General features: G+C 34.9%; 2 protein-coding genes across 4 annotated transcripts; both read left to right on the top strand.

Annotated features, from left to right (window-relative positions):
* The first annotated feature begins 561 nt into the window (after nt 1–561).
* On the top strand, nt 562–1,675 carry LOC146137586 (uncharacterized). 3 transcript variants are annotated; one of them, XM_083394284.1, is made up of 4 exons: nt 562–756; nt 1,017–1,133; nt 1,214–1,382; nt 1,546–1,670. In XM_083394284.1, the coding sequence occupies exons 2-4, from the start codon at nt 1,038–1,040 to the stop codon at nt 1,599–1,601; spliced, it is 321 nt and encodes a 106-aa protein (XP_083250410.1). In that variant the 5' UTR covers nt 562–756; nt 1,017–1,037; the 3' UTR covers nt 1,602–1,670. The 3 variants fall into 3 exon arrangements, 1 of the variants encoding a protein (XP_083250410.1); XR_014501437.1 differs by having other exon boundaries at nt 563–756; nt 1,026–1,133; nt 1,506–1,675; XR_014501436.1 differs by having other exon boundaries at nt 565–756; nt 1,506–1,675.
* Nucleotides 1,676–2,100: 425 nt separating this feature from the next.
* LOC146137585 (uncharacterized) lies at nt 2,101–13,074 on the top strand. Its single transcript, XM_083394390.1, has 9 exons — nt 2,101–2,268; nt 3,941–4,072; nt 4,326–4,468; nt 5,309–5,512; nt 6,299–7,107; nt 9,626–9,663; nt 9,960–10,117; nt 11,081–11,302; nt 12,235–13,074. Exons 1-9 carry the CDS (start codon nt 2,217–2,219, stop codon nt 12,556–12,558), a joined length of 2,082 nt encoding a protein of 693 aa, XP_083250516.1. The 5' UTR covers nt 2,101–2,216; the 3' UTR covers nt 12,559–13,074.
* The last annotated feature ends 426 nt before the right edge of the window (nt 13,075–13,500 follow it).

Raw genomic sequence — 13,500 nt, 5'->3', positions numbered from 1 at the left:
CCTAAGATGTGCCAAAAAACATGAATGCACATTGGCACACCTCAAAGATTATTGCTGCAACCAAAGATCTCGATGTGATGTGCCGTGAAATACAGACTGGAGTGTTCTAATCACTTAACATAAATGCACTTGATTATCTGAAAACTTTGGCCAATTTTTTCAAATGACTATTTATATTATTTATTTGGATTATATTATTGTTTTAAAGTGAGTACAATTTGGTAAAGTTGGGGTATTTACCAGCTTTTTTTGTGAAACAATTTGCTTGCTATTTGTTTTGTTTTTCTGGTTACTACATAAACTAATGCAGGAAATAAAATGAGGTAATCAAATTATTTAGTTAAAAACAATTTAAGCTCTAATAAATAGACTTGGACCGATTTGCTTTAGCATTGACATGGACTAGACTTGTTATTTGTTGAGAATTACTTCAGTTAATGAGTTAAATCCTTGATCCATAACAATACTCAAAATTAAATAAAATACTGTAGTTAAACCTTCAAAATGACTATAATGCAAATGTCAACATATTTAGTTATGCTTTCTAATTTGAAACAAAAGCTTTTCTTAAGTTTCTTATGTACTTTCCTGTTTGCAGAAAGTAGGTGTATGAATTATATGCTTTGCTGCTATATATATTAAAAATACTATCATATCTACATTGTTGCTTATTTACAATGGCAAGGATGATGTAAACAATGTGCGGCACCAGAATGACTTTCTTTAATCAACCGTTTCTAACATCCTGTTTAAAAGGTATGCATATATGTATTTATTTGTATTCTGTTTTTAGTTGGAAATCTTTCTAGACACAACATACACCAAAAAAATCAACATTTTAACTCTGTTGTTTTTTTAGATAAACCAACAGAAACGATATATTAATCTCAATTTTACACAAAATCCATATATATATATGTACATATACATATATATATATAAAAATATGTTTACAATTGATATTTGCGTCTTTTGATATATTATATTTCAGTGAGACAAAACTTTCCGAACTTTAGTTTTAACAGGTGTACGACACAATGCAACAAGCTTTCCATAAAGCAAGCAAATTAAGAGAGAACAGTTTAAAACTGTTGCATCACACAAAGTGCAGAGATATCCACTGTATCCCAAAGGTAAATAACTTATAATAGTATCGTACGCATACTGGCCTTTTTGCCTAGTTTCAACTTATTTTCATTATTTATTGTTTTAGGGCTATACTAGCATTCCGACTGTTCCCAGTAGTTCTGCCTTTGATAAGGAAATTGCTGCAGAATTAATAAGAAGAATTACAGAACCAACTATTATGGAAATCCTTAATGTTAACAAGGTTATATTACAGCCACGAATTCACAGAACAGTTCATCCATTGGCTGTTCCCGGTAAAGTTTGTTATATTGAATAGATATGCATTTTGAATTATATATCTCAAAAATTTAGAAAAAATAATTTTCACTATTATCAAGTGAAGCACACCATTCTCCAGCATTATTTGTTGCTTTTAGGGCAAGACAATTCACTTTGTGATTCGTGTTCCTATTACAGTATTGGCATTATGGATGATTCTGGTTATTTCAGAAAGTTGCTTATTGCTACGATAGAAGAGACCAAAACAAATTTCCCACTTTTTCATCGTTTGAAAAACTATTACACTGGTCAAAATTTATTCACAGAAAACGATGTAAGTAGCTATATACATAAAGAATTTCTGAAAAAAAAAATAGTTATATATATTTTTTGTATGTTTTTTATAATCCTATATATATGATGAATGTAATTTCCGTCATTATTTAATTACGTAAAACATTATTATACTGATAACTCTGTTTAACTAAGTCTATATATGTTAATCCTAATTGTATTAATACAAATGAATTTTGTCTTTCCAATTATAAAATGAATACTGCTTAACCTGATTTTTTTTTAAAAAGTAAGAAAATACCTCAAAAACTTTGTTTAAGCATCATATTTATTTTTAAAACGATGCCATTTTTATTGTTATTGCTACTTTTATGATATATAAGGCTGATATATATTCTTTGCAATTTACAATACACTTTTATATCACAAAAAATATCAAATATATTTTTTCGTAACAGGCAGTTGAGCTTGAATGGGAGAAAGTTATATTTCAAGCAAGTGCCTGGTCCGGTCCAAACAAATTGTCAAAATTGCAGAACAACAAAAACACTTTGAGACACTTTCATGTATTTGTTATGGCCAACATCTGCAGGAGAGCAATTATTGTCATTTCTAGTCAAAGCACAGGTAAAAAAAAAAAAACAGGTCATTTTTGGGTTCTTTACAGGTAATAGATGATGCACTTGAAATATAAAAGGGTGTATCTTAATGACGAGTAGCCATGTATATATATATATGTATTTTGCTTTACTTACAGGAATTGCAATCTCAATATAAGCGAAATATATATTTATTTACTAAATGTCTAATCCTGGTTTTACTCGGGTTAAGAGATCAACCGCCATTACTTTTTCGGACCGATAGCGATACCCGATTATTGAAGTTTGGTCAAGCGATACCCGATATCGATACCAATCTTTTAATATAACTAGGAAATGTTCAAAACTTGAAATAATTGAAAATAAAATCTAAATAACGTTTTAGTTTATGTACCTTTATTACTTGTTAAACTATTATTTTGCATATTAAATTGACGTGGTGCTAAAACATTTTTTGTTTTCAATTTTTTTTTATCCAAAAATGGGTAAGTTGTTTGTTGTATAGAAAAAATTATATCATATTTTCGTACTAAAATATCGATCAAAGTATCGGCCTACATTCAGGGTTGTATCCAGAAATTTAAAAAGGGGGGGTCCCGAATTTTCTACTTGGGAAATTCCCCTCTTTTTCGTCTGACGTTAATGACGTCATAAAATAGTGACGGATATGACGTCATAAAATAGCGATTGTGATTACGTCATAAATAATACCGCTCAGTGTGCAATCGTTAACTTCATGAGTAAATCGAAAACAAGACCGTTATATATATGTGATTGATTTTGGTAGATCCATGTACGGGACCACGCTAAATTACAAGCACGTCTTTCGCCACCTGCAATACTAAATGAAGATCGTTTTCCCGGGTGCTATTCAACTAGCATAACATAAAAACGCCACTTAAATAGTACTAAAATCAGTGTTGTTAACCTTTTTAAGAGAGGGCACACCTGGCGAGTGAAGCGAGCGCGATTTTTTTTTGGTATAACGGCATTGCGTTTAAATTTATTGCAAGTTTTATTACATTGCCGAAACTAAAAAATAAAAAAATATGTCCAATATTTTTGAATACGTTTTCCATTTGTCCGCGACGCACTTGGCAGCCCTCCACGGCGCAACGGTAAAGCAGGCTGTTCAAAAGACAGCATTAAAATGTAAACAAAACCATCGTATAAAAGTGATTTGCGCGAAGCGCAAAATTTTTTCGCACTTACGTAGTCAAAATAGTCGAAAAGTATATGAAATGGAAAACTGCGAGAAACATCAGCAACGCCTAACTCGAAGTTATAAGCGAGAAAGAGGCGGAGACCGCTTGATTTATTGTTGTTAATTGTCGAACACACACTTGCTAATCAGCCAACCTTAACGAATAAGGAAATGCGAGAGAGAGAAACGGCGTTTTGCGTTTGATTTTGGTTTCGAATTAGGTTAAGACGCGTGACCAAATTACATTAAAAACACGCAGCTTCGGACGGTGAGTTTAACTTTAAACGCTGACAAAAATGAACAAACAACGATATTGTCACTTACGAAAAGGGGGGGGGTCCGAACCCCCAACCCTGCCCTCGATACGCCACTGCCTACATTTACCGATACCGATATATCGGTAGAAGCCAAATATCGGCCAGTATTCTCTGCTCAGGATTTTATTTGTGATGCTTTTAAAGATAATCCATTTGTTTTATCTTCAATGACTGCACAGATGCAATGCGATCTGGTATATTTTTGCCCCTTTGCTTACCACCAGAAGAATGTGTTAGAACTCCAATATTCCTGGCATATCATGAACGACTATTTGTTCCATTGCTATTCGAAGAAGGCAGTGATGAATTCGGTAAACTACAGGGGCTGAATGTTGTTTGACCTTTTATATAATGTGTAGTTTTTTTCACTTTTTTTTAAATAAAATTTAAAATAATTCAATTGTGTGAAATGGATAAGAAGTATGATTATGTTTAATATAGTTTGTATTTTGTTTATCTAACAAAAATTTAACTCCCATCTTTATGTGTAACATCATTTCTTTTGACGCTACTGTTTTCGGAAAATTTGACAGGTATCCATCAATAAAATACTATTTACCCTAGATCCAGTTATACCATTGACCAACATGGACTTTAAGATGTTAGAGACTCCATACCTGTTGGAAAATGAAAATCGAGCGATGTGTTTGGAGGAATATCTTTTCATGACAACAATCTACCATTCCACTTCAACCATTGTGGAAGAAGTAAGCTTAAAATTACTTTTTCAAATTGTTTCAACATAGTGTAACTATCAAGTTTGTAGAGCTCTTCGGGCAAATGTAATTTTTATTCCGACGTTTCGACGTCCTATACAGGTCGTCTTCATCAGGGTAAATAACACTGAATGCGACTAGTACAGTGCACGATAAACAAAGGAAAAAAAATAATCCATTACTCAAGAAATAGTCTTTTCCTGTAGTCAGATTCCCGGGCCACAACAGACGCCGCATTGAAATCAATGCGGTGGCCTTGTGACACCGCGTGATTGGAGAGGGCCGACTTCTTCGCGTCTGTTGTGGCCCGGGAATCTGACTACACGAAAATACTATTTCTTGAGTCATGGATTATTCACCAACGGGGCGACACAATGAACATCAAAACGGACGTGATGCTTTCAGCGTGCTACAGGCACCTGCTTAAAGATTAAGAGGCCCAATCATTCGTTATCGCGTATTGTTTTCGTTGCGTTGTAACGTGCTTGCGTTCCATTCTTTATTCCTTTTTTTCTATGTTTATCGTGCACTGTACTAGTCGCATTCAGTGTTATTTACCCTGATGAAGACGACCTGTATAGGACGTCGAAACGTCGGTATAAAAATTACATTTGCCCGAAGAGCTCTACAAATTCGATATTATGCCTGGCAGCAATAGCTTATATAGTGTAACATAAGTAAAATAGTCATTTTTTTCATTTATCTGTTTTATTCTTACATTATCTGTTTCATTTTTTTAAAAGAGATTTAAATATTTAGAGTTAATTCTGCTCCCATTCCACCAGCTCTAACCAAGCACTACTATAATTTTGTCTTTTGCTTTACTTCTAGGTGCCTGCAGCAAAAATTCCAAGCAAAGCTCTTGCAAAAACCCTCTATGAGCCTTTGGGCGATCCGCGGCAAATTCTTCACATGGTATTCTCGCTACAGTCGAATGGAATGTCACCCAGGGACTGTGCAGAAGTATGGAAAAGCACGTTATATTCCACCAACGATTTATATGAGACGGATGGCTCTTTAAACAAGAGCCTCGAGGTAAGGTGTTGCTTAATAAATTTCCGGATTATTCATTATCGCTTAAGTACTTTTTGTCGAACATATCGCGCATTTTAATATTGCGATTTAAAGCCAAAATGTCGAGTATATTGACATAATCTTGATAAAGACATTTCGATACGAGCTTGTACCATCATTTCATTAGTTAATGTGACTGAAATATGTCCAGACCTCACTTATAGAAGGTTAAACGCAATTCTTATCATTCTGAGTTTCTTATCGTTTAGGCATTATTTAGAAATTCAGAAAGATAGGAATTGCGTTCCGCCTTTTATAAGTGAGGTTTTTATAGTTTACTGTTTACTCACATTAACTGTTGATAATACAAGCGCATTATGCTATCATTTCATCGATTTTGAGCTGAAACTGTTTCAAGTAACTATATGAACTGTACATATCCATTTATAGGTTTCGTTTCATGTGGAAACGGATTTTGTTTGGCAGGCCTAGGTGGATGCTGTTTTGTTTCATTTTTAGTTTCTAATCGTTAAAGCATAAATTATATCGGGCATCGGCTTTTAAATTCAGGCTGTGTCTGTTTTCGAAAAGCTTTCGGGTGCGTTATAAGAAATCCTTGACATTGCCAACAGGCCCAGATACTTTTCTGCAAAATGGAGTGATTATTTTGAGGTTAAGTAACTAGCAACTTTGAACTTCTATTAGATGTACTGTATGTTGTTTGCAACAGACTGCAAATGTAACTACCAAAAAAGTTCAATAACAGTTAACAGTTTCCATAAAAAAGAAAATATCATTTTGAAACAGACGCAGACTGAATTCTTCTCCCTGCAACCGCAATGCGACCATGAAGAAGAAGAATACGAAGAATATGGAGTAGATGTCCCCGACAACCAAGCAGCGTCCTCTTGTTCCCGGCAGCTTCACCCTTCCGGCTCGCCTACCCCTTTGGTCGGTGATTTCCAAGAGCAAAACGAAGACGAAGTGCTGGCGAGATCATTCGACGGCGAGTTTTCGAGTATTCCTTCGGAGTCGAGCGTTCCAGTAAGCGAGATGGCTTCGCGACATCACCTTGACGTTCCCCAACCTCGCAGGTATACGAGCGAGCCAAGGCAAGGGATTCAAAGCGTATTGAAAATCAACAACCTGTTGAGTTTAGACGGTCCCCGTCATTTTGAAGTTTGCGGTCCAACCGCGTCCAATCAATTTGAAAGCCGGGAGTCGGAAGATGTTTACGGTCGAGCGTACAGCAGCCCACAGTCACCAGGAGCAAGTTTTTCCAATTTGAATAACAAGAAAAGTGTTTCATCCATTTTTTCGCGGCAAGAATTCTTACCCATTGAAAATCACCGAGAAATAAGCGCCACGTCGGAGGCGCGACACTTTGGTTCAGAACAGGCCACATCAAGCGGTCAAAATTTAATGGTCAACCATAGAAGCGGTGTAGCGCACTCGGATAGACTCAAAGCTACCGATTCGCATGACCACGAACAAACGTTTGTTAAAGAACCGTCCGCCGAAGAAGACCCGCATTCTCACAGTGAAGAAACGTCTGTTAAGTCGTCGGAAAACTACGCCACAGGTCCCGAGGCGCCCCATCAAAACTTTACCAGCAGGTAGGTTGCTGAAACAAAACTATTAACAGGCTGCCGAAGCTTTTCACGGGCAATCGGGCTGCATTTACGGCGGAAATCATACTACCTGGATTGCGACTCGAACCATTATAATGGCTTGTCGTAAAAAAGTGCATGATGTCCACATTAAATAGACAAATTATCGCTACCCCACGCAGGCTTGGACAACTAGATAATTCTAGTTTTCTAATTCTATTAATTAGAGCAAAACGCGGCTAATTCTTATTCTAATCTAATTTGTGAATTCCTTGTGTGCTCTAATTCTTATTCTAATCTAATTTGTGAATTCCTTGTGTGCTCTAATTTTAGTTCTAATCTAATTCGGATTTTACCAATAATTCTACTTTGCCAACTTCATTTTTAGTCTCTCAGTCAAAACAAAAAATTTGAATTCAAACTCTTTGTTTGAAACGACTTGTATGTAATTTGTGCAGGCTGAAATGCATTGCTTTGCCAAATAGGAGAAAAACATTAGCATACACATATTTACCATTCACTTTCTTATTAGAATAGTTCGCGATTTGAATTAGTTTGATCGTGAATAATTAACTGTAATTCTAGTTCAAATTCGTTTTTTTGAAGAATTCGGCAATTATAATTATAATCTAATTTGAAAAAAAACTAAAATGATCTAATTCTAATTCTAACCTAATTTGGAAAAAATGAAATGGTCTAATTCTAATCCATTTTTAAAAAGCCAAAATAAATCTAGTTGTCCAAGGCTGGCCCTACGTCTTAGTTTTAAATTATTATCGACATGCACTATGCGTATGATTGCAATTTACGTATCTCACTTTGTATTATGTCAGAATTGTCCAAGCCCGTACAGGCAAGTGCGAATCAATGATTTTTGTTTGTTATGGGGGCGCAAAATTTACCAGGGATGGCGTCATCACGTGATGTCATAAAACAAATAATTGAAAAAAAAACCTCTAACCGATCTCGTGCGCAAATATACCTGCAGGTGAACTTCATTCTACGAAAAAAATGCGTTTATTTATTGTTTGGTTTTAATTGGCAAAGCTTTCAATTATTAATCTGTTGCTTATTAGTCACATAAAAAGACATAAAAGAAACTTTCGAAATATCGGTATTTATATTTCAATTTAAAACAAATTGCACTTTGTAGAGTTTATGTGTCAAACGCCGGAAATTGCTATATTGTGCGTAGCGCCTCTAGGCGTAAACTGAATAGATTCCGAAGAGAAAAACACAGTAAAATAGATAGGAGTTTGTGCAAAGCGCAAAAATATTTGTATTTATATAGTAAAAGTACGCAAAAGATGTCGTTTGTGGGGAATGACGCCTAAGTCTAAAAAATAATTAATGTCGTGCGAACATTTCCATTGAATTTATATTCATTTTAAACGTTAAATAATAATTCGGCCGATTTCTGGATGAGCTTTGGCTGCTTTGCATTCGCCGCGATGTAAATAATTTTGAAAAATATGCTTTTATACTTTGCAGAAGTTTTAAAGTTAAACACAGAGAGCTTGTTTTTTTCTTAGTCGCACAAACTATTCTTTCCTTGTAACTTTTATCTATAATCGCCAGCCTTAACGCAGCGCACATTACTCTACATTCAGATCATTGTGAGTTGTGACGTAATGCAAATGTCCTGGTGCAACTTGTTAAACGCTTACAAGCAAATATGTTAATCACATCAGTTACATGCTGATTTGCGAACATAAGACTTGGTGGTGTTTGGGTGTTCACAGACGTAGTGGGTGACGTATGTCCGCTATTTTCACTTAGTTGCCGTTATTATATGCTTGTGTCAGACTTGGCAACTAGACGATTATTGTTTTCGAATTCAACGAATTAGAGCAAAATACGGCTAATTCTAATTGTAATCTAACTTGAGAATTGCTAATGCTTTAATTCTAGTTCTAATCTAATTAGGGTGTTTCCAAAAATGCTACTTTGCACAACGGTACTTTAACAATGAATTTGAATTGGTGGGAACGACTTTTTTTTTATTTTACTGTCTGAAAAGCAAACGATATGCTAAAACCTATAAAAAAAATCACAGGAATTTTTGCCATTTACATTCCTATGAGAATATAATGCGATTTAAATTAAATTAATTATGAATAATTAAATGTATTTCTGGATTAAATCACTAGTTCATAATTTCAGTAAATCTAATCTAATTTTGCAAAAAATTAAATGCTCTAGTTTTTTTCAAATCTAACTTTAAAAAGGTCAAATAAATAGTTGTCCAAGTCTGGCTTGGGTGCTGTTGTTATAGCTTGGATGCTTAACACTTCAATGTTGTTTAAAGTAACTGTTAGCTTTTTCAAGTAAAGTCCTCCGTTATGGTGCTAATAAAGCAATTTTATGCACTGAGTGGACTCTCTCTTGCCCGTGCAGTCTTAAGTAAGCCAGGCATTAATAATTTATGATACCAATCCGTTGAAAGGCAAAAGTAGATGAGTTAGAATAAACGTATACGCTTAGCCATTGTCAAGGGCAGTTTTACTTCACTGTTTTGCTGCAGATTTTCAACGATGGAATCCGAAAGTGCTTCTGAACCTTGTAAGTATATTTTTAACTTGTTTGAAACCGGCAGTGACGCCCATCAAAACTTTAAATTTGGTTGCAAAATAAATGAACAATTTCAATCTGTCTTAAAAAGAAAAAACTAATTTAAAAACGTTTCTGTTTCTTTAAACAAGTATATTTCTGCGGTTATGCTTTTAAGTAAAATAATCAAATTTATTGGATGTTAGTGTGAAAGTTATTTAATTAAAACTTGCCAAAAATCAGCTTACTGTTAATCTACCTTTAGCTGTACGTTGAACTTTTTGCAAATACGTGTCTTCCATTTCTAGATCAATCTGCTCGTTCACTGGAACCCATCATTAAAACGGTATTTACCGGAAGCTCAATAGTAGAAATGACAAACCTACGGCACATTAGAGAAGCCTTTTCAATCAAACTAAGAGTTCCAAAATCCGATGCAGCAAACGCGAATACCGTATTCCACGAAGTAAGTTTTTAACAGAAGTGTTTTAACGACTGATGGATTATGGCAGGGATGTCCAACTCAAACCTGCCGGATGCCAATTTTTATCCTATAACTTCTTTCCGTGCCAAAGTTTAGTAACTAATTCTTTGTAATAATTAAAGCGTTTTTTACAAATAATAAAAACGTGTAGTAGCGGTGCGCATTATTGCATCTAAGTGTCCGTCGGTGAGCTGACTTTTGCTGTTGTTTCTTCACACCATACTTTATAGTTATGTGAGTACTAGTATCAACTACAATATAATGTTATAGTATTAGGTGTCATTGTTTGTTGTCGTGATTGCCGCGATGTTTTATATTGTGAATAAACAATGGCAATTTACTGTATAAAAATTAGATATTTTTTTGACAATTGGCTAAATAACAAATAAAGGATTTTTAAGGGGACGTGCCATTTTTTATGAGGTCGCGTGCCGCTTGTTGGACATCCCTGGATTATGGTGTACGATCTTGGCCAATTTAGTTGCAATTTGCTGAAAAGTCGCTACTGGAAAAATCAGCTTTGTCTTTCGAAAAGATACGACAGAATTAACCAACAAACACTTTTATTAAGTTGCACCAAAATAAATTCGAAGTAATATCAAAATAATATAGAAATTGTTGGTGAATGGAGTTAATATGCAAACTTGTTATGTATCAATTTAAAATGAAAAAAAGGCATATATGTACTAGTTGCTAATCATTGGCAATGTTTTTACATAGCAAAAAAACAGTTAACTACCCCAAATTAGGTTTAAAACGTATTGACCATTTTCCTCTCCGTTTTCCCTGTAATACCTATTTTATACTTCAAATAAAATCTGGCACCACAATGCTATCGGTCTTTTAGGTATGGTTTTACCTTTGTTGCATTAAATATTCGCAACAACATCAATATTATTCAACGAGCATTCAAACTATTTGTTAAGGTTGCATTTTGTTTTACAGATTTTCGTAAAACTAACAAAAGTTGATGACGACTCCATGACTTGGTCAGATTCGGGACGAGTAACCTTGATCGTCATACCGAAGCCTAACATTCAAGTCGCTTATCAGAGAACTAGAGAAGAAAAAATTAAAATGACTCTAAAGCGGTTAAATCACATCTTCGCCGAATTGAAAATTACTCATTACTCCGGAGTAAATATAGTAGATCAAAGCGGGCAGATCGTAAGTATAAACTGTTTTTTAGTTTCGTTTACCTGTAAACCTATTTTACGATGCTTCTTCTGCTGTCCATAGTATTACAGCTTTGTAAATTAAATCACCAGTTAAAATTAAAATGAGTAGTATGCTAGACTACTTTTAATTGTTTTGCAAAATACGCAATGCCAGCAAACAATTAGTTTTTTGCAAGCTGCCATTATTAGAAAATTTGGGCAAAAGGACACCCAGTTATAGTACGTGTACTATAGCAGACAGTAAAAAGTTGTTTTCATGTATTTCAAAACTATAGTCATACGTAGTAAAAATATCAAAGCCCATACGAAATTGTTATCATTTTAAATGCTTCGAATCACTCTTTATTCATTTTCAACACAGTCTAACTGTGTACTGCATGGCATTTGATATTCTTTCTACGTTTTACTAAAACCTCAAACCATTATGCTCCATAATCGTGCATTGAGCAAATAGAGTAAATATTTCTTACCATTAAAAAACCTTACGTGAGGCGAAAAAACTCATTACGAGCCTGGGAGTCTATAAACCAGACCTGGGCAACATACGCCCCGCCAAGCAGTTTAATCCGGCCCGCGGCTTATTTTCAATAAAATACGTATGCTAAGCGAAAACCAGGGCAAGTTGACAGATCTTGTCAAGACCTCGCCAAATTCGATTTTTAGCCTGTTTAAATGCTAAAACGGAAATTGTTTTCGCGCTCCGCGCGAATCTCTTCTGTCTTTGTCGTATGTTACACACTATTTTTTGGCAACTTCACAGACAAATAGCGTCCTCTGCTCATTGGCACTCTCTCCAACGAAAAATCTTGTTTTTCAGAAATTTAAATTTTCGTTTTGCACAGTTCTGCCATAGTTCCGTCACAGGCTTTTGTTCAAATCTGCCAGTTTAACTTTTTTTCTGAAATACTCAATCTACCCCAGGACTTTGCCTTACCGGTGATGGAACCCTTGCAAGAGGACCAAAGCACCGACCAAGTCACTCTCGACTCGCACCCGACAAAATGCCGAACTGCCGGGTGCCTAAACCTCGGCAGTCCGCAAAAGCAAAAGTTCTGCAGCTCGTGCTACACCAATATCCTAAAGTACGTGCCAATGAAGGACGGTGGTGGAAACAGCAGCAGCAGTAGTAGTAGTAGCTGTAATAACGGGCAGATATCGACTTGCAAAAACCGACTGTGCGACAACGACGCTGACCCAAAATGTCGCGGATACTGCTTTCAATGCTACAATCGAACAGGCACCTGAGAGGATTTTATAGCAAACTGTGTAATGTGAATATATTCAAATCAAGGCGGTTTTGCCATTGCATTGTCTTAATTTTTTTTCTTTAATTTTTATATTTTTTACTATGTTTACTCCATTTTTTAAGTTTTCTATAATGACGTTCATGTTTTTCTTAAGTTCGTTATGATTTTACGTGCCTCTTTAATAAATGTGGATTAAACTGTGCCTATAACAGTCCAGCAACCCGTAAACAAAAACTATGCTAGGTTTCCATGGGCTTGTCCAATGAAATATTGGGCCTTATGTACGACTTGTGTTGATAAAACCTTGTTTTATTTTATTTACTTTTGTTTAAAGTAAACTAGATTGACAATAAACCTAAAATTAAAACCTGAAACAACGTTTTGTAAAATATTAAATCTTTCCAGGTTCTTCTTCCTATTTAAGTTTTATCGTGATATTTGTCATTTTTATTGCGTACGTTATAGATTTTGTAACCCGATTTCCGTAAACCCAACGCGGTATTTAATTTCTACTTAGATATAATGTAGTAATAATATACATTATTCGTTTCCACTTGTGATTATTTTCGCCACTTATATCTCCAAAAGACTTTTCTACAGTCCATTTTAGAGAAGCCAGCATGTAAACTTTGAATATTTTGTTATGTACTGCGTGCACCCGTTTTTGCTTGTCGTCCACACGACTGCTTAATTGAGCACTAAAATAATCATCTTCGAAAATAAAATAAAAAAAATTGTAAAGAAATTCAATGGAAGTCTACGGGAAGACCAACTGAAATTATAAGCTTGCGTAAAAGTCACTTTTATACCGAGTTTTTGAATAGTGTCCATTATCACTGGTAATTGCGACTTTTTTTGGCAGTTCAGTATAAATATGCGTAATTTTCGTTGATTTGGTTTTAGATTGTTAAAACTTTCAATTGAAAAGGGTACGTGACGC

This window comes from Ascidiella aspersa, chromosome 7 (assembly GCF_963924565.1).
Source record: "Ascidiella aspersa chromosome 7, kaAscAspe10.2, whole genome shotgun sequence".
Lineage (NCBI taxonomy): Eukaryota > Metazoa > Chordata > Ascidiacea > Phlebobranchia > Ascidiidae > Ascidiella > Ascidiella aspersa.
The sequence above is the reverse complement of the archived record's forward strand: the minus strand, read 5'-3'. Positions and strand labels throughout refer to the sequence as shown.

Coding starts and splice junctions, on each gene's coding strand:
- LOC146137586 (XM_083394284.1), top strand. CDS start 1,038: ATGCAACAAGCTTTCCATAAAGCAAGCAAATTAAGAGAGAACAGTTTA. Junction 1,134..1,213: donor ATATCCACTGTATCCCAAAG/GTAAATAACTTA, acceptor TTATTGTTTTAG/GGCTATACTAGCATTCCGAC. Junction 1,383..1,545: donor TCATCCATTGGCTGTTCCCG/GTAAAGTTTGTT, acceptor TTCCTATTACAG/TATTGGCATTATGGATGATT.
- LOC146137585 (XM_083394390.1), top strand. CDS start 2,217: ATGGCCAACATCTGCAGGAGAGCAATTATTGTCATTTCTAGTCAAAGC. Junction 5,513..6,298: donor CTTTAAACAAGAGCCTCGAG/GTAAGGTGTTGC, acceptor ATTTTGAAACAG/ACGCAGACTGAATTCTTCTC. Junction 7,108..9,625: donor CATCAAAACTTTACCAGCAG/GTAGGTTGCTGA, acceptor GTTTTGCTGCAG/ATTTTCAACGATGGAATCCG.